Here is a 20,623-nt window from a genome sequence, read left to right as displayed (position 1 = left end):
AACAGCACACATTTAGGCACGCGCTTCTGTCATTTGGTTCATAAAACACATTAAAATGATTTGATTTATTAATTTTTAAAGGCAGATATAATATATTAACAAAACGATGATAATAAGATATACAGTGAGACGTATATTAACCTGTATACTGCGGCCTCTGTAACGAATATCTAGACTATGTACATAACATTGCAATTGAAAAAGTGAATAAAAGGTCTATATTTCGTGGGATCTAGAATTTGTGGATCACCCAACCCAACCCACAAAAACCACGAACATTAATGCCCCACGAACATAAATGATTTCACAGTATTCATTGCATCTCAAAATGAATTTGGGTTCTTTCCAAATTAACAGTGGTTCCATAAGCTATCAACGTAAGTCACATTTAAGCAAAAAAAATAAAGTGAATGATAAACCATTGCATTAGTTTGGACAGATATAACTTTCAGTGACAATTTTATTCACAATTTTTTATACTGCAGGCGTGGGACGACACATTTCGTAACTGGGGCGTGGTCACGAGCTACCTTGAGGCGTACCCTAAGGACCACAAGGTCAAGATTGATGACACTGCAGCGGTTGGGGATGCCATTAGGGCGAAACGGAAGCCGCCCCACCATGCCAACACCGAACATGAACTGGAGGTAGGGCCTTAAATGTGTCTTATAAGGGGAAAATACTCTGGGTTTACTCTGTTAATGCAGATAAAATAATAAAAGGTACCCCTTTCAAAAAACAACATCAACAAAAACTACAAATAAACTTGAAGTGAACAAAAGTGAATGAATATTTATAAAAATATGCTTGTAGTTGACAGCTGGGTTTGGAAAGTTTGAACATGGCTTAGAAAGATGGAGATGCATTCATGGATCTAATGATAAGGTTGGATAGGACGATACTAGTTTGCGTTATCTCGGATTCCGTTATCGCTATGTGTCTTAGATAGAAAACTTTGGTAGAGTGGCAATGAAGAATAATTGTTTGTTCCAGGACCAGCTAAATGAGTGGGCCAACATGACGGGGTTCCTGTGTGCCCTGGGTGGGGTGAGACTACAGAGCAAGGTTCACAGGGTCAGGTACGTACTACTCATATAGCATGTGTTCTCTCTTGCTTTGTTGTAAGACTGGAAAATTGAGCTGGATCAAGTTTTATGCCTTAACAGTTAATATTGTATGTTGTATAGAACAGTTAAGATTTAAAAATAATCATATTTATTGAATACTTGCAAATATACTTTAACATGAAGAAATTGATTACTGGAAGGAAGTGAAATAAAAATATTTCAAGTAATCGACCCTATATCTGGTACTAGAAAGATTTGTTCCCATTGATATTGGGAAGCTTTAACTTCCAGTCCTAAAATATAATCCAGATCTGACTTATGTAATTTCAGCTCTCAATGTCTGATGGACAATCGTGATAATAGAAAGAGCAGCCTGATGCAGAGTTGTGCCACCACCGACTCCCAGTACTGTCCGGTCACACAGTGAGTATATACGTACAAATCCATTTCTAGAACTGAGTATTGGACTATATAATAAATAGTGCTTTATGGTGTAGTGAAAAATAGTGCCCTATGTTTTAGGGATAAATAGAGCCCTTATGTTTTAGTGTGTTCAATCTCACTTTGGTTCATACATAATTTTTTTAAGCTCTATTGTTTGGACGGCTGAAATCTGATATTGTTCACTCTCTGAGTCTCAAATCTGTTACTTGGACAGAAGAGAGGTCATGAGAACGTACCCCCTGGTGGGGATCTAGCCAACAACCTCTTGAGTGAGAGGTGGACACCTATAACACTAGACCACTCTCACCCTGGTTTTATCTATAGTAGGCTAAACTGAATGAGATATACTTTTATAAGAATATATTGCATTTCCAGGACTTTTGTATGTTTTCAACTCTTATCAACTAGTACCGATGTGTTTTAAGACAATCTGACGCTCTACTTCAAGTGCCTCAAATCCAAAGGCTCAATGGGGGCTATCACATCTCCCATCTAATGGCCTTTCCTTGTCCCCCCGTGTAGTGTTAATAAGTCTTTTTGGCTTTAAGTCATTTTCAGCCCTGACCATGATCTATCGAAACTTCCTTTAAGCTTAACAGGCTTAAGTTGCTTATTTCAATTAGCCAAAATACATACTTAAATTTGAATTTTAAAAATGCAAAATGGTTCACTGTAAATATTATACAAAACTTCCTATTCAAAGTCTTAAAACTCAGTAAAAAAACAAAAAACGGCAAATTATAGAAATATAAAAGATGTAGTGCGCTTTGCTTAATCCTATTTTAAGGGATTTAAGAAGTTTGGAGAAATTTGGGTTAGATCATAAAAGAGCCTGCTAAACTTTTTCTCTTCTCTTCCTCCCAGGTTTATCAGTAACCTGTTGAAGCTGCTGGTGTGTCAGAATGAGAAGTTTGGAGCCCAGATCCAGAAACACGTGAAGGAACTGGTTGGACATGAGCTCAACTCCGCACTCTATCCTATACTGTTTGACCAGATCAAGATCTGCGTTGATAAATACTTTGACCCTTCTGGACAGGTCAGTAAATTGATCTTGATATTTTGAATGTATGTTAACCATGCCTCAATGATCTGTGTGTGAAAGGAACTCCGCTTTCTTTGTGTTTTACATAAGCTCAAGAGTCTAATTTGCGCTTATGTTTCGAATAAGTATAGAATATATAATGCTAAAATAATTTTGCAAAAAAAAAGACAATTACAATCTCTGTAGGGTGTATGTAGGCATTGAAACTTGATACATGTCAATGTATCATTATATGTAAAATGAAGGCGTGTGGACCATAAATTGCAACATGCTAAATAACCGGAATGGCATGGTGCGAGACTTTCAACAAATGCAAATAGGTTCTGATTCGCTGTACAGTAATCAAATGTTGCTAATGAAAATATTTCTAGTTCAGCTGAACTTGATCATTGCTTGGCAAACAACTAAAACTATTTTTGTTCAAAAGTCATCTGTTATATTGTATTGATTTAAGGTGATAGTGACAGACCTGAGCACCCAGTTCATTGAGAATGTGATCTTCATCATGAAGAACATCCTGGAGATGAAACCTGACCAGCCGTGTGAACACCTTGGGGTGGCTAGCATAGAGCAACTCATGTTGGCTGTTGTAAGGTGAGATATTATGACATTATATCAGATAAGATAGGGTCAAGAACATCCTGGAGATAAAACCCAAACAGTCCTGTGAACACATAGTTGTGGCCAGCATTTTGCATTTCATGTTGGCTGTTGTCTGGTTACATAATTATGATTGGATTATATTAATTGTGATAATCACTCACAACATTAAACATTAACATTTTGAATTGTCATTGCTTTTACTGTAGTTATATCACCTGTCACTATGATCTGGAAATGTTTATGGGCAAAAAATCTAAACTGTGTGTTTTCTTTTTGTAGATATGTCCGTCATTTGGACTCGACCGTACATGCCATACAGATCAAGATCAAACTGTGCCAGCTAGTCGAAGCTGTAAGTACACATCAGACATATGTTTTGGCTTCAATCTTAAACAGGACACGGGCAAAATCCCCCCAACTCCTCCCGTCAAAATCCACCCTCCCCCACACATACTCTAATTTTCGCATTGTCAGACATAATCCACCCTATTTACTATGTTACTTCCATCTTAAACTGAAAACTGATGTTAATGTTGGATTGCTTTAGACAAAGGCTGTGATATAGATACTTACATGATTTTAAAGTAAAAGCAATTTTTTGTACAAGTATTTATAATTTTGCAGTTTCATGTCAGGTGGAAATAATTTGTGGTGAAATGATTTAATGTATCTTTGGTGGTTGTGGTTTATGTTTTATCATACATGAAATTGTCTTTTTATTGGTGTCGCTACTTTATCTAAGTGAGTTCTGCTGTTTAGTCATTGTATTGAATGTTTTCTCTCCATTCATATATGCCAATTTTGTAAAACAGGATGTTTTATGATTAATCTGAAACAGGTGGCCGGTGGATGGAGGGAATCCAACAAGTTGTCTGTGCTCTAATTCTTGAAGCTTTTGTCCAATCTTTTCATGCTTGGACATTGTGTGTATGGGCAGAATATCTCGACCAAGATAGATAACAAGCCATGTCGCCCTAGTCACTTCATACTTATGACTCTTGAGCTGCTTTCATAATGCAAACTGTATGTTTCCGTCCTGTATCTCAAGGAGCTTTGGATGGATTATAACCAAACTTGGACAATATGTGAATTGGAAGAATATCTCGGCTGGGTTCGATAAGCTACCAAGTTGTCCCAGTCACTTCAGAGTGCTTGTCCTTGAATAATACAAACTTAAAAAAACATAATTTTGACAGGCATATCTTGTGAAGGCTATTCCATTGAACATATAACCCTGGGGGAAGGCACTTTTAAATTATTCCATCCCATACAGAAGCAAATTTACCTTTGTCCAAATTAGCGGAAAAAGACACCCACCCATATACTATAAAAATAATTGCCTTCCCCCCGGGGGTTATATGTTTTACTGGAATAGCCCTGACTGTTTGCCACTCGTATTATCCATGAGTTAAACTTTGTTTTGCAGATGATGTTGCGTAGGGACGACTTAACATTCAGACAGGAGATGAAGTTCCGTAACAAACTCGTCGAGTACCTCACCGACTGGATAATGGGAAACTCACACCAAGTCAACATACAAGGCGACATCTGCAGTATGTCCAGGTTAGTCAGGGGAGATTACTCTCAATGAATAAGTTTGTGATGGTGTAGTTGTTTCCCTTTGTTTTGTTTCTCATGAGTTGTTTCCCTTTGTTTTGTATTCTCCATGAGTTTTGTGAATGGTTAGTGATGTTGATGTTTCTTTTTGATTTTTTTTTAGTTGAGTAGTGTTTTGATGTTTTTTGTCTCTCAGTGGTTTGTTCATGAGTTAGTTCTTTGCTATTTCTTCACTGATTGTTAATTTGATAGATTGTTTGGTGAAATAATGTTGGTTGATATAAAAAAAAAACAGATATAAGGCCATTCCCCCGAGGAAAGTTTTGAAAGCTCTATGTTTGTACTTAGTATAGAAAAAGTCTCTTTACATGTGTATGTATGAATGTCTTTTTTTGGCATCAATTTAGAGTAATAATATTCTTTTCACGGATAATGTGGTACTATATTCACTGAAATATTACTGTTGTGTTGGTAGCATGTGATAATGACTTAAAATGTGGTCTGTTATTTTTAATGATTTTTCTTTTGTTCTTTTCGATGAAAATTTATACTTTATATTCCAAGGTATTATTTTTATGCGGAGTTGTTGTCTTTTTCGTTCAAATTTTCTTGTGCTGATTATTATTTGCAGACATTTTGCTTAATGGTTTTAGATAGTATTTTAGCCTGCTCAAACTTCTAAATGTATGTTAAACTTTAAAATCACTGTTGGCTGTTCTAAAACTTATCACTTTCGATTGATATTATTTTTTTCGTAACAGTTTTCTCTATCTTCAAGTAAGATTTACTTCCCTGAACATTTATTAGCTGGTCTGTTTGTTGTTTTTGATGAAAAAAATCACGAATTGTCATATGTCATATTGTCATTGATGTTATCGGCCTGCAGAATCTTGAATTTTGTTTGTAACTAAAAATATGTTCAAGATATTCAGATGAAACTTGGCAAACATGTTGCTAGAGACAATATGCAAATGTACAGCATGGCCCATAACCCTGGCTATAATCATTGCTGAGTTATGCCCCTTTTTAACAGAAACCTCCCAAAATAAAAAGATTTGCGTTTGCAAATGGTCAGCAGCATTTGTGTTTTGTAATTTAACATTACTTGTATCAACAACATGATTTCAAAGTTGGCTTGCTTGGCATTTCCACTAAACATCATTAACCAAATAACATAAAAATGGCTTGTGAAATTACAGGTATTGTTCTGATTTTTTATTTAAAAAGTATTAGAGATTTCAAGTTGAAACCGAATTTTAGATGAAGAAAATATTGATTTCAACATAAAAAAAATGAAGATACCATGGGGACATACCAACAGAATTTTGAGCAGAGAAAACAAATGAATATATGGTTCAGTTATTTCCTTACATTTCAGTGTTGTGTTGTTGTTGTTGTTGTTGTGACCTTTTTTTCTTCCACGTTGTCTAGGAAACATGAGAGCAAGGGAATGTCACGATCATCGAGCGGGCTTCAACGCTATCTTCACCAGAACCCCGTACAAAGTTTGGGCTCTAGTAAGGGCTCAGCCCCAACTGTTATACACCACCAACCCGTGTTCTTCCTTACCCAGCCTGCCGTTGTGTAAGTATGAGGTCACTTCCTGTCTCTTGAAAGTGATGATGTCACTTCCAGTCTGACTGTGTGACTATGATGATGTCATTTCCTGTGTGTATGAAAGTAATTTGTTTTTTCACTGAATCTTTGCTGTGCAATATAGATCTCTTAATATTTCTTGACGCTAAAGTTGAAATATTTACCCTTTTTTGTTTGTTTTTCTGACAACAGTAATATTTTATAATACTTTTACTGCCAATATCATTTTATCTTGTGCTTAATCCCAGATTGAATTTATTGCAAAGTATTTGTAATTGTTAAAAAATAATTTACAGGAATTTTATCGTTTTTGTTCGTTATTGACAATATTTTTTATACTTCCCATGACATGTATTAGAAACTGATAAATGCATGTGCAATGTTGCATGAATAACTGTGCATGTTAGAAGCTTTTGTTGCAAGATTTTCAGCTTTGCTTATTTGATTTTTGAGTTTTTATTAATTAATATTTTCTTGTCTTGATATATTTCTTAAGGTAAATAAGCTACCTTAATAGTTTGCATGTACATCTTTTTCAATTGTTAATACATGTATGTTATAGTGTAAATGAATTGTTAATACAGATACTCGCTTATTTTAGATTATAGCCTACATTTCCAGCAAATGAATACATCTCTCGACCTTCAATAAGTATGGTGCTTAAGCGTTAAAAATTACAGCTGCACAACATAAGATGAGATGTTCTTATTTGGTTTCCAACCTGATGGAAACATGTTACAGTCTAAGTCTAATTCAGTTAGAACATACTGTGTAAAATCTTAATGACCAAAAAGGGTTAGCTTGCTTCGATTGGTCCGCCCTTCTTTATAAATAATATTTTACGCACTGTGTTCTTACTATTACATAGATATTTTTTGATTGATAGGGACAAGAATATTTTTTGATTGCCTGACTTTGGCCGAGAAGTGATGTGTAGATTTAGTATAGCGGGACAAACAAAATACAAAATCTGCCTGAAAAAAACCAAGCCCACCATACCCCTCAAAGTTTTGAAATTTTTTGGTGGGAGGGATATTTGTTTTAGGGTTTGGTGGGGGTGGGGGATTTGCACCATACTGGTATATTTAGTAGGTTAATAATTGATAAAACAATACATTATGGTGGGGGGGGGGGAGGGGGTTGGATATGAGTTGTATTGTGGACAATTGAAAATTGAATAATCCATTCATAGTCAAAAGGGTATAATTAGGTTTGAAATGAAAGGGAGAATTTCCTCTGCACAAAATCCCCTCAAGCATTATTTGCATGGGCTGAGAAGTCTCCTTTATATGATCATATAATACTGCCAGTTTCTTATCATATGTATAATATTAATTGCCTAATAACTGCTATATTTTACAGTAAGCAACATTTCTTCTCACCAGCAATATCAAAGATAGATCAGATGCATGGGGGTGGGTGGGGAATTTGCAGAATTTATTTGGTGAGGAAGATTTTTTCCTGTATGTTACATCAAGACTGCTACATGCATCTGAGCATGCTTATAATTATGGACACTGCTTAGATGACATTCCATAGATGAATGGAGCATTAAAATGTAGGGATACAGTGCACTAGCTTTGTGCTTGTTGCAATTAAACAAATTAGTTTAAGGTAGCCTTTTAATGCACTCATGAGGTTGTGCTCGCTGCAATTAAAAAATGTTTAATGTAGCCTTTTAATGCACTCATGAGGTTGTGCTCGTATGTGCTCGTTGCAATTAAAGAATGTTTAATGTAGCCTATTAATGCACTCATGAGGTTGTTACAGGTGTTCAGGTATTCCACCCATAACGACGTCCGATAACCTCTTTTATATCAGCTCAACATTGGATTTCATGCGGCTTGCTTCGGGAAATAATAAAATAATTTGGCATCAAAATCGCATGGGCAAAATACGTATATGATGTTAAAAAAATAACAACAAACACTGTAGTTCTAAATCCTCGCTGTAAAGGGTGGAATACATTAAAATGGCATGCAAAATTCTGTATATCATGCAAGAATGCCCAGATGAAAAACTTGTGTACAAAGTGCATGCCTTTCGCTCCATACTTCTAAACCCATTCACTGTGAAATCATATATTTTTTGCGGGGTTCAATTTTAGCAGAATCATGATTTTTGGATTTATTTGCGTGGTCATGAACTCGCAGATTTATAATTTAAAAACAAAGTAAATCATTATTTTTTTCTCTTATACCTCTCAAAGACAACCCTCACTTGCATATGACATGCCAATAAATGTCAACTGGCAAAGAGATTATAAATTGTCACATGTTTTTATTATTGAAGTCAAATGAAGATGATTATGCAGTAAGATTAAACAAAAAAGTTTTTGCAACAAGCTGCTTTTTGTTAAACAACAGGATCTATTTTGTGACAATTTGGGGAAGCCTCCTCGAAATCATAAGTTGTTTATGATTACGTTAAGTGGTATGCCATCAAAATACGCACAAATTTGTAAGTAAAAAACAATAATCGGTAAACGATATATGATTGAGTTTTTTTTGTTTTAATTTCATATTTTTTTATGTTTTCATTGTGAGCTTTTTTGTATATGTACATAATGTTTATTTAAAAAACAAATTAATTAAATTGCTATGTAATCATAGTAAAATTTGGTTTTATTACCTCCCTTTAATATATGATATCGTAATAATAGCCTCATTATGGTGTTATTCAAAAATGTAATCCATGTAAAAACAATAAAATGGTTTAATAATCAGTATAAATTGACCAAAAAAAATAATCTTGATATTAATATAAAAAATGCGCACATCTTTGCATCCTTATGACCGATGGCCTTAAATGGTGGCAATAAATGCAACAATCTTTTATCAAATGACAAATCGTCTCTAAAAATGATTTTTCAATAGAAAAGTTAATGCCAAATTAGAAGGGCCAAATGACATCAATGGCAGGTTACATTACACTAGTGTAATATAAGAAAAAGATTGTAATGATTTTTTTTACACTTGACACAAGCAACAACATGTGGTAAATAAAGTATATTTACACGAAGAGCAAATATGAACTTAATTCATAATTATGCCATACAATACATTACAAAATACAAGCAACATATACCAATTAAGGGTTTTGGAAGGATAGGGAGTTGCAAGAGGGACAGGGTAAAAAAAATGGAATGGCACACTCAGTTAGGCTGAATAGAATTTGAACATGAATTTTTAGCGATTTTTTTGGCGGTCATAAATTTGCGAAAAATAGACTAAGAGGGTGAAGGGTGATTGAAAAGAAATAGTTTTTCCTTTTTGTGGTCATTATAAATTTGTAAAAAAATGATCGATAAGGTGGAGTAAAAGATGTGGTAAGTGGGAATTGACTTCGTACGTAAAAACCTTGAGGGAAACAATGACCTGGATACTCGGGACAAATAAACATTCACCAGTAGAGCAAGTCACTGATCGCCTGTTGAATGCTATTGATAACATGTATTTACATTAACCCTTTCGGCTCTGATGTCGCAAAAAACAACATGGATCATCCTGGGCCGTATGATTTAAGAAATACAAAGCATGTTTAATTTAACCCTTTCGGCTCTAATGTTGTGTTATTGCGACATAGAATAATCTGGTAAGTACTTTTATTCATACATTTTGTGCCGAAATTGTTAACATGTACAAAAAAAGGTTAACATTCAATATGATATGCAAATGTTCAGTTTCCCTTCCTGTATTTCAGGGACCTGGACCAAGCCAGTATGGAGGCCGTAGCAGCCCTCTTAGCCGGCCTGCCCCTCCAACCAGAGGAAAGTGACCGCGGAGATCTCATGGAGGCCAAATCTCAACTTTTTCTCAAGTAAGTTTGAGCTTATGTGCCCTGGCTAGTATGAAGGCTATGGCAGCTCTGTTGGCCAGCCTGTCGTCTCATGGAGGCCAATTCTTAACTCTTCCTCAAGAAAGTTCAATATTGTGTCCTGGCTAATATTGAGTATGTAGCAGCTCTGTTGGCCAGCCTGTCATCTCATGGAGGCCAATTCTCAACTCTTCCTCAAGAAAGTTCAATATTGTGCCCTGGCTAGTATGAAGGCTATGGCAGCTCTGTTGGCCAGCCTGTCATCTCATGGAGGCCAATTCTCAACTCTTCCTCAAGAAAGTTCAATATTGTGTCCTGGCTAATATTGAGTATGTAGCAGCTCTGTTGGCCAGCCTGTCATCTCATGGAGGCCAATTCTCAACTCTTCCTCAAGAAAGTTCAATATTGTGCCCTGGCTAGTATGAAGGCTATGGCAGCTCTGTTGGCCAGCCTGTCATCTCATGGAGGCCAATTCTCAACTCTTCCTCAAGAAAGTTCAATATTGTGTCCTGGCTAATATTGAGTATGTAGCAGCTCTGTTTGGCCGGCCTGCTCTGGCAGCTGAAGGAAAGCAACTGGGGGGATCTTGCCGAAGCCATATACATGTATCAACTTTCTCAAGTAAGATATATCTTGGTTTGTTTTGTGCAAGATATTCTGTTTGCTTACCAGGTCTTTCTATGGTGGAAAAAGGTAACTCAGTCATTTTATGAGAAACCAGGTTTCAATACTTCCAGAAGGTCTGACTGTGTTAGCTACTGTATTCTTAATTTTTATCAAGCCCTGTGCGACGAGCGAGACATAGTTGTCACAATGGTGGTTCTGTGTATGTTCGTCCATCCGGACTGAACCTTGTTCGAGTATCTTTACCATGCATTATAGGATTTTTAAAAAGATAGCCATGAAGGTTCCCCATGATGAAATGGTGTGTTGTGCTCAAGACCCAGGTCTGTACCTCTGAGGTCAAGGTCAAGCTTAGAGGTCAAAGGTTGAATTGATCCTTGTCCTGGTAGTAAATTGACAATGGATTATAGGATTGCCATGGAGGTTCATCATGATGAGGCTGATACTCGCAGGTTCCATGTATGTGCATCAGTATTTGTCTGTCCGGACTGGATCTTGTCTGGGGTATATCGTGACCATGCAATGATATTTATCCGCTGATTGTTCAATGCCATGTTATTCTGTTTTGCAATTGCATGGAAGAGCATTAAATGTCTGTGTCAAAGGGTCTTTTAATTGGCTCGACATATCGCCATTTGGCGTCTTGTTCCGGGAAGCAACCATAGGTACTCTGTACAAGGTTAATGTATTGTTGTGCCGTAGTATGTTCAAATATTGTTTGTAAAGGGAAAATAAATATGCTTTCTTAATTGTCAACAACCATTTTTTTCCATTTCAGGTATCTGACCCTATTTATGAACCTGCTAAATGACTGTTCCGAGGAGGAACAAGACAAGGCTATGGACCCAAATCGGAAGCGTAGCACATCAAACCTGAGTGCCCTAAGGAATTGCACTGTGCAGGCCATGTCCAATCTTCTCAATGCCAACATTGACAGCGGCCTCATGCACTCCATAGGTAATGGTTTAGTCATATACTGAACAAATATCACCTTGTGCACATAGTCATAAAAGTATAATACTTTGCCATTTGGTAGAAATGTATAGTATGTTTACAAAAAAGCCCAGGAACCATCTATATTTTGTCCAATATGGATGCCAAAATCAAAGACGGCCTCCCAAAAATTTAGGGAGGGTTTAGAATAGATTGTTGTGATACACTTCATGTTAATGGACTTGGACTGGGAATGAAAAACCAATTGTGCATCTTTAGTGCTCTCTTAAACTGCACTGTGCAGGCAATGTCCACCTCCTCAGCACTTACATTGACAGCGGCCCCTTGCACTACATAGGTTGGTGATAAAATTAGTCTTAAGGGATATGCTTTTTATGGCAATATGGTTTGAGGTAGGTTGTTGATGTTGTTCACTCTGTATTTGAACATTTTTGATTGTGTATGAATTTGTCTTATGCTATTTATCTGAATAAGTCTATCATTGATACAAGGCGAAAATAAAGCTTTAAATAGAGCCTGTAAATGAATATATTTAGAATTTTAGAGACCTTCACTGCCTGAAACATAATCTCGGAGTATATTATCAATCCTTTTAATTCATGGAGGGAAAAGGTTTCAAGTTACAAGAAATAAACAAGCAGATAGGACCTTTAAGCTTTAAACCCTCGTTGTGTTATGCAAAGTTACCTTTATTATGCATGTCTCCCCACAGCCTTGGGCTACCACAAGGACCCGCAGACACGGGCCGCCTTTATGGAGGTTCTCACCAAGATTCTGCAGCAGGGGACAGAGTTTGAGACCCTAGCAGAGACAGCCCTAGCGGACCGGTTTGAGCGCCTTGTGGAGCTTGTTACTATGATTGGAGACAAAGGGGAGCTGCCCATTGCCATGGCGCTGGCCACTGTGGTACCCACCTCTCAGATGGTAAGGAGTGGTTTTAGTTTAATTCAAACACTTAGGCAATTAAATGCCAAATAGTTGTTTGATAAGATGTTTGTATACTATAAAGACTTGTCTCTATGATTCGGGATGGGGATCAGAGGCTCCTGCCCATTGCGATGGTGCTGGCCACTGTTAACCTCATTCCGATGGTGCTGGCCACTGTTAACCTCATTCCGATGGTGCTGGCCACTGTTAACCTCATTCCGATGGTGCTGGCAACTGTTATACCCACTTCACAAATCTTCTAGAATTATGGCTTGTATAATTGCCATGGCACTGGCTTGTTCATATTAAAAAAACTTTTTATTTAAACCATCATTTACTGAATAGGACTGCTGGAAAAAAAGAGAAAAAAGTGTGCAATCAAATACACTAGATTTACAATTTAATTATTTCCAGAACATCTGTTTATATGTGGCTCCTGGTTTTTTAATAAATGAAATATTTTAACATAATGTGTTGAAAGTTAGACATACATACACATTAGAAAGGCTTTCTGTTGTATTTGAGACAAATAAATCCTGACATAAAAAAAATCTTCTCCTCATAACGTTTCAGGATGAGTTGGCTCGAGTGTTTGTGAATCTGTTTGATGCCAAACATCTGCTGTATCAGCTCCTGTGGAACATGTTCTCAAAGGAGGTATAGTGAATAAACTGTTGTTGCCATTTCAAAACTGACCTCTAGGCTACAGGCATGTTAAGGATCAGGATTAATCCTGAACAAGGATTGAGAGTTGTGTTTAAGATCAGGATTAATTCTGAAATCAGGATTGAGAGATATCGTACAGTTGAACTTTGCTTGACGTTTTGCTTTAAAATAGTAAGAAGTATCTTGAAATGGATATGAATGGCTTTTGAAACAATTTCTTAGTGTCTTAGCCCCTTAGGCCTGCATGGATTTACAAAAATGTATTTTGCATAAATATTTGATGTCCTCAACAACCTATTTGTATTTAACTTTTATTGTAAAAGTAGTTAGAATACATGTGTAATATTTATACGGAGTATGGGCGTGGCTATAATTTTATAAGAAATGCCAAACAGTAATTTTCCATAAAATGTGAGATGGACCACTTTTGTTCTGAGCCAACAATATGAAATGTATGATGTATAAATACTGTTTTGATTATCGAAGGTCTTAGGTTTAAATTTAGCGACTTGTATGACAAGAGGAAAGTATGTTTAAGCATCTGACTCATTCCTTATATCTGCAGGTTGAGATAGCAGACTGCATGCAGACGTTGTTCCGGGGTAACAGCCTAGCCAGTAAGATCATGGCGTACTGTTTCCGGTTCTACGGTCTTGGCTACCTGCGTGAGCTGCTTAATCCTCTCATTATGGAGATGTTTCAAAAGGAACACAGTTTTCAACAAATCTCATTTGAAGTTGATCCTGCAAGGTAAGACATGATATATTGTTTGGCGTTCTTGTTAGATCATGATATTCAGTTTGTACAGTTTCGGCTTCCTGAGTGAGCTGCTTAGTCCTCTCATCATGGAGATGTTTCCGATGCAATACAGTTGTCAATAAATCTCTTATGAAGTCTACCTTGCTAGGTAAAGCCTTGACATTGTTGTACCGTAAAACTGCTATCGCTTGAGGACTTAGGGGCCCTAGCCAAAACTTCAAGTTAACCGATGTTTCCAAAGACCCAAGTTTCCATTTTAGTCTGTTATGAAATGTCTTGCAATTTATTTTCAAAGTTTGAAGTCGTCATACCAATTTTTTACTTGTGAAATGATGACCTTACAGTAATCATAAGGTTTTGTGCATGATTTGTGTATTTAGGACCGGCAATGGTGCTCAACTCCTGGACTTATTTAGGTTTCAATCCAGCGTCAGTATATTTTATTTGATAACAGAAGGAATAATGGTCGGACTAAGATTCAACCTCAACTGACTGCCAGTTCTTGCACGATTGCCTGTTGGAACGACCACTATTTTACTGTATTAAATTTTTTTATACATTGTATATGAGAGTGTATGTACTGGGTATGCTTTTCTTTGTTCATTACATAAAATAATGTTCTGAATTTTATTTTGAATTATCTCAAGGTTGGAGACTGGTGAGAATATTGAAGAGAACAAGAAGAACTTGATGGTCATCACCCAGAAAGTGTTCAATGCCATAGTCAGCTCTGCACACAAGTAAGTCAGGTGGTCAGCTTTTGTACTAGGGTTAAATGCCCGTGATGGATATTTATGGGTGTCTCTTTGCTAGGGAGTATAGGACAAAATCCTCCCCTCACAAAACCACCCCTGAACAAAATAGTCCCACATTCGATCCCCACCAGCATTTTTTGCCAAGACAGACAAAATCCCCCCATGCTTTTTAAACCATCTTAATGTTGTTTGAGAGTTTGATATATATATATATATGGTATGTAACCTTCCATAAAAGCAAGGAAAGTTGAACACCACATAGGGGAATTATGTAAAAAAAAAAATTGGTGGTGGGGAGGGGTTGCTGTCTCCAGGCTGTAACAAACTGGAAAATGTGCTGTCCAAGACTGCCTCTTATATAACGGCATTACTGCCTGCATTTTGTGAAATCTGGAGTGTCTCTTTGTTGTGAAAAATTACGAAAATCTCCTGTTGATAAATACTTGTCTAGTGAACATTTACATGATTGTAATCATGATTATCAAAGTTGATTGGCTATTACTTATTTTTTCAGAATAAAATGTTTTTAAGGACATAATATATTTAAAGATTGTGTAAAATGGTTCTAGTATAATATATATTGTTTAACACATAAATTAATATACATCTATTCATTGGAAAAACTGCTCTTTTTTTGGTTATTCAGTTTTGTAATTTGGTGCATTTTGGAGTTTGGTTTTACTTGAATTCAAGCCAATTAATGAACAAAGTAACAGTTTCATTTCTAATGTGTTCAATGATTAAAAGTAAATTCTGGTTGTGTGAGAGTTGTGATTGTGCAAAAAAGCATACAATACTAATAGAAGTTTCGACTACAAGTAAATCATAAAAAATGCACTTGTTTCTTATGTTATTTATGGTCTCCTAAACATGTATGTACATTGTGTATGTTTGCAAACATTTCTCGGACAGAATTTCAAGACGGAAATAAGTATAAAAAGAGTCAAATATTTCAAAATCTCTTCGAAAAGAATTCTTATATCTGGGGTCCTATTCACTAAGCATCTTAGTGACAATTTTCAACTTAGTGGAAAATTGCCTTTTTATCTAATTTGAATGCTAAGAAAGTGAACAATACACCGAAAATTTGAAAATTAGCACGAGAATGGTCTAAAAAATATAGGACATATAAAAAACATATGAAGAAATCTGATGAAAGGTAGTCCATGTGTGTACTGGTAGTGGGTATTTGAAATAATTGTTACGATTACGAAATGTTCAATAAGTTGAAAGTATTCATTTAGATGCTGTATGAAAACGGCCCTTGTTTTATATGTTGTTGTTACTCTTAATCTAAGAAACTTTCGGAAATGTTTGCAAAAAAGTGATATTGTCAGGAGTTTTGAGTTTCTTTTTTTTGTGGAACATTTAACACGTGAATTCATTTACTGACATATGTTTGTATTTGAAGTTGAACATGCATTTATTCCCTCTGTTTTATTCTTGCGTAAAAATTGTTGTTAACACGTGAGTGTTTGGTTTTCCGGTGTTTAACAGATTCCCGCCGAAACTGCGTGTCATGTGCCACTGTTTGTATCAGGTGATCAGTCTCCGGTTCCCTCCAGACAGTATTTTTGCAACGGGAACCGTTATATTCCTGCGGTTCTTTAACCCTGCATTAGGTAACTCCCTCCGCGTCCTGCCCCCTTTTGCCAAAAGCCAGACACACATGAGAAACTGGCTTATCACCCCACCCAGCATTTAACGACTGCTATGTGCTATATGTTATTTATTATTTGTATACTATTTATGTTTGTTAGCGTTTTTCTTTTGGTTTTTGATCAGAAATTTATTACTGATTTTTGACAGTTGGATTGGAAACATATGTTTGTTGGCTGGCAAAGATTTTTGATAAGTGAATTATGTACATTTTCTTCTCGAGTCATGACCTTTTTTCAGCTTATGTCAGCTGTGTTAATGAAATGTTTCAAAATGTAATTGCCTTTATATAGGAACATATAAGCCAACAAATATGAACAGAATGAAATGTTTTGTATGTATGAACATGCATTAGCAGTAAGTATCGGAGTATTTGAGTCTGTGTTTCCTTTCCTTAGGCCATGCCAAGTTGATTCTATGTTGAGGGTCTTGTTCTAATGTAAATACCTGCGTATCCAAAGTGCCCTGAAAAAACATCATCTTTTAATCCGAATCAACAGTTGCTAAGCAGATTTTACTTCGAAAACTAAATGACTCATAGACATTTACAGTTCCATACCTGATAATAACTTTTCACAGTACATATTGTTTTCCTTAGCTCATTTTATCACTATAAGCTCCTGATATATCTGATTTAATGGGCTCAAATTTGAGCATTGTAAATGTGTGTTTTTTTACAAATTTAAAAGACGAAAACCTACCTGCTGGATGACACTTAGCATAGAATAAATTTGGCATGGCCTTCACTGATAAATATCAGCAGAATCATTTGACTAATAACAGCAACTAATTGTGAAATAATTTGACATTTGACTTTCACGCAGAATCTCCAAACCTTTGATGATATCATTAATATGACCTTTCTATACATTTTAGCTATTTGTTTTTCAAATGCGTCAAGATAATGGCAATCCTTGATATCGACGTATTTCAAAAATGGAATGGCTTGTCATAATTGGAAAGATCATTTAAAGATGTTAGTATGAAGTTTGGTAAATATATTCACAATCACAATAGGGATATGTATAGCAAGTTTCATCCCTCCGACTAAATCTTTAATGGATTCTTGCCGAATTAAAAAAAAACACAAAAAAAACAGGACTCTTTTTAATCATTCCCTAGCGTTAGTCATTTTTCAAATTCAAGTACCTCACTAGCCATATGGTATTATCTCTTTCTTATTTCTTGATTTTTTTCATGGGTTTTATTGAAAAATCACATATACATTTCTTTTAATATGACAATGGAAATTTTAGGAAATTGTTTTATGTTAAGCAATGACTTAAGACTGCCCATATGAGCACTGGAGTCTGCTAGTTGGGTTCATTTAATCCCTGGCATCAGAAAGTCAACTTATTTCATGCATTACATCTGCATATTTCTAGCAACTAACAGTTTTCACTTACAGATGGAATTATAACAAAATTTTGCCTGCTTTGCTTGTATTATTGAGCAGAAAAAATAACTGTGTGATCATTTAAAAAATATATATTTGCCTGTAATGTTCAAGTTGAATGTTTTATGAAATGAAAGCATGGAAGTTATTTCTTTCACAGCTTTTTTATCACCCACATATTACAGATTTATGCCGGCATTGTGTTGCAAGAGATTTTCATTCATATAACAGTTTAAGGTTCTGCATTGAGTTTCATATTGTGGCCAAGTTTGGGCGCTAACCATGGAAACTATGATTTTATCTATTTCGCAGTATGGTTCGACTGGTCTAGTGACTACTCTTCATGTTGGAGGAGTGATTGTTGTACAGAGGTAATCCTAATATCAAAGACAGTTTAACCCTCAATATTCTTTGGTTGAAATATAGATTAAGAGATGAGAGTTGTCCAGTGTTTTAGTGACAGGGATGATGAAGTTTAGGATTAATCTTTGAAAGCTTTCAGTTTCAGGCTATCATATAGTTGTAAAGTGAGTTGTTACTGGACACTTGCTTTAAAAAATGGAATTAGTGCCTTGTCAAGCTAAGTCTATTTCCAAATTTGTGGTCACATCGGGCCTGTGAAGTTTTTTTCTATCTGGAATCATCTGCTGTCTAGAGTTCCTTTTATGTCTAGTACCCTCCGAGTGAGGCAAAATATTGATAGGTGCATCCACCTCTTGTCCAAGAGGTCTTGATTCAGAGTCTCACCAGTAGTATGTTCTCTTTGGTCCCTCCAAAATAATTCCAGAACTTGTATCTAAACTGGAAATGGGCCTCATGTTGATCAACTAAAATAAAACCAGTCCTCAAAATGAGACTTTTGGATGAAAGAGCCCGAGTCCTTATACAAGTTCTTGCCATCATTGTTTCTACAAGTCCTGCTATATAAAATTGAGAATTCAAGCAAGCCCAGAAAGCATTTTACCAGTGCAGCCCTTCCGGGCTTGTGCTTATTTCGCTCACTGTAAAACTATAAGAATGTATAAATTGTACTTAAGTCAATATTTGGGATACCTCTGTACAGTTTTCACTTTTCGGACTGAAGATACTCTCTAACCATTCTGTAATTAGACGGGAACCATAGTTTCCATCTTTAGAACCTGAACTTGACCTATATCTTCATCGAACACCGCTAGGTCACGAAAACGAGGTCTTCATTTGACTATACATGTATGTGTATCGTATATTCCGTACAGGTTTCCCTCAAAATTACGAAGCATGTGTCACTGCCTGTTTCACGTAGTTAATCAGCGGTTCCAACAAAGCACGGGGGAAGCGGTGTGGACCGTGATTGGAACCGTGATATTTTTACGGTTTATCAACCCGGCCATAGGTAACGTGTGTATAGACAGTGTGTACAACCGTGTAGTCAGTTATTGGTGTGTACCGCAGTTCATATTTATTTTTGGGGGAATGTGGTGTTGATGTATATTTTCATTTTTTGTGGGAATGATAATTATTTAAATATTATAAAAAGAAACAGCTATGAGCTGTTTTTGTATTGAGTTTTGAGTGAAGTGATGGTTTTTCGGATATTTGTCCCATATTTTGGAATGATTTTGTTTGGTTAAATTTGAATTTTAAGTGCTATTAAATACTGAAGAAAAGAAGCGACAGTGATAATTTGCATGTATAAGACTTGAGCATGATTCCTCTGTCTAAAAGCATAATTTAAACATAACTTTTTTGTGCCAGTAAATTAATCACAGAGATTTAAAAATTACAATTTTTAGTGTATATTTGATCCTGTGAATGGAGTGTAAATGTTAATGACTTGAACTAAAAAGTCAAATTGTACGGTTATGTCTTTGTCTATATATGCCATACAAACTTTTAAGATTTTAAAAGTTTTTTTAAGTGACCACTTTATTGTTAAGCCAAAATTTTGACAATGTGTTCATAGGCAGAATATCTCGGTCAGGTTCAAAAACCAGCCATAGTGTCTTAGTCACTCCCAAGTTATGACCCTCAAAATGGCAAAAAATGTATTTACAGTGACCGTTCTCTAAATTTGGCTAAGGTACAACCAATTACCACTAAACTTGGTGTCCTAAAAATAGGAGACGCATATTTTGCAACAGTTTGCACTCTTGTTTATCTTCAAAACAATTTTCCTTTTTGTTTTTCCGATATTGCATGTCTTGAATATTGTTCTGTTTTAGTTAAAAAACAATGGAATAAAAACATGCATGTTAAAATTATGTATAATTGTAGAAGATCCTATCAGTTTTAGCACGTTTAATGCATGGTCACACAGTTGTTGATGTTTGCGTGTTTGTTTCTCCTGTTTTCCATTTTGTATCTCAATGAAATAGACCCATGTTTCTCTTGTTATTCCGTTATACTAACCTTCGTTCTAATCTGTGCTGCTGCTTTTATAACAGACGTTTTAACCTAACACATTCTTGAACTTATTTTGCTTTGAACTGACACATGTATGAAGAAAGTATACTTCATGTAACTATGGTTCCAATTTGTATCTTAAAGGTTTTCAGATCTGTACATATGATGTTTTATGCAGTATGTTTTTCTGTTGGTTAGAAAAGGTACAAATCTTTTTACTCTAAATCTTATGCTGGATCTCTGTTGAAGATGATTTTAGAAGAGTTTCTACATGTGTACCTTCACATGTACTTCAAAAATATGAATAATTAAGGGATACAAACCATTTATGTGTCCTTTCTTTAACTATACTATCTGGATTGTTTTGAGTACCATG

At 35.7% G+C, this 20,623-nt stretch overlaps 1 protein-coding gene across 6 annotated transcripts in view; it reads left to right on the top strand.

The window, feature by feature from the left end:
- The window catches only part of LOC128231230 (neurofibromin-like), a 108,123-nt gene that overhangs the window by 36,544 nt on the left and 50,956 nt on the right, over positions 1 to 20,623 (top strand). For 3 of the 6 annotated variants that reach the window (XR_008260320.1, XM_052943764.1, XM_052943762.1), the window contains exons 20-34: positions 486 to 647; positions 994 to 1,079; positions 1,398 to 1,490; positions 2,376 to 2,547; positions 3,008 to 3,147; positions 3,436 to 3,508; positions 4,583 to 4,719; positions 6,145 to 6,297; positions 10,012 to 10,128; positions 11,528 to 11,706; positions 12,416 to 12,627; positions 13,204 to 13,287; positions 13,862 to 14,046; positions 14,703 to 14,795; positions 19,101 to 19,237. Coding sequence is in view for 5 of the 6 variants with exons in the window: in XM_052943764.1 (XP_052799724.1) it covers positions 486 to 647; positions 994 to 1,079; positions 1,398 to 1,490; positions 2,376 to 2,547; positions 3,008 to 3,147; positions 3,436 to 3,508; positions 4,583 to 4,719; positions 6,145 to 6,297; positions 10,012 to 10,128; positions 11,528 to 11,706; positions 12,416 to 12,627; positions 13,204 to 13,287; positions 13,862 to 14,046; positions 14,703 to 14,795; positions 19,101 to 19,237 (2,023 nt within the window). In the remaining variant the exon portion in view is untranslated. Of the gene's footprint in view, positions 1 to 485; positions 648 to 993; positions 1,080 to 1,397; positions 1,491 to 2,375; positions 2,548 to 3,007; positions 3,148 to 3,435; positions 3,509 to 4,582; positions 4,720 to 6,144; positions 6,298 to 10,011; positions 10,129 to 11,527; positions 11,707 to 12,415; positions 12,628 to 13,203; positions 13,288 to 13,861; positions 14,047 to 14,702; positions 14,796 to 16,307; positions 16,433 to 19,100; positions 19,238 to 20,623 lie in introns of all 6 variants that reach the window. The other 3 variants (XM_052943763.1, XM_052943765.1, XM_052943766.1) reach the window with 3 other exon arrangements.

Source organism: Mya arenaria, chromosome 4 (assembly GCF_026914265.1).
Source record: "Mya arenaria isolate MELC-2E11 chromosome 4, ASM2691426v1".
NCBI lineage: Eukaryota > Metazoa > Mollusca > Bivalvia > Myida > Myidae > Mya > Mya arenaria.
Note: the sequence above shows the minus strand (reverse complement) of the source record. Positions and strands in the feature narration are given on the sequence as shown.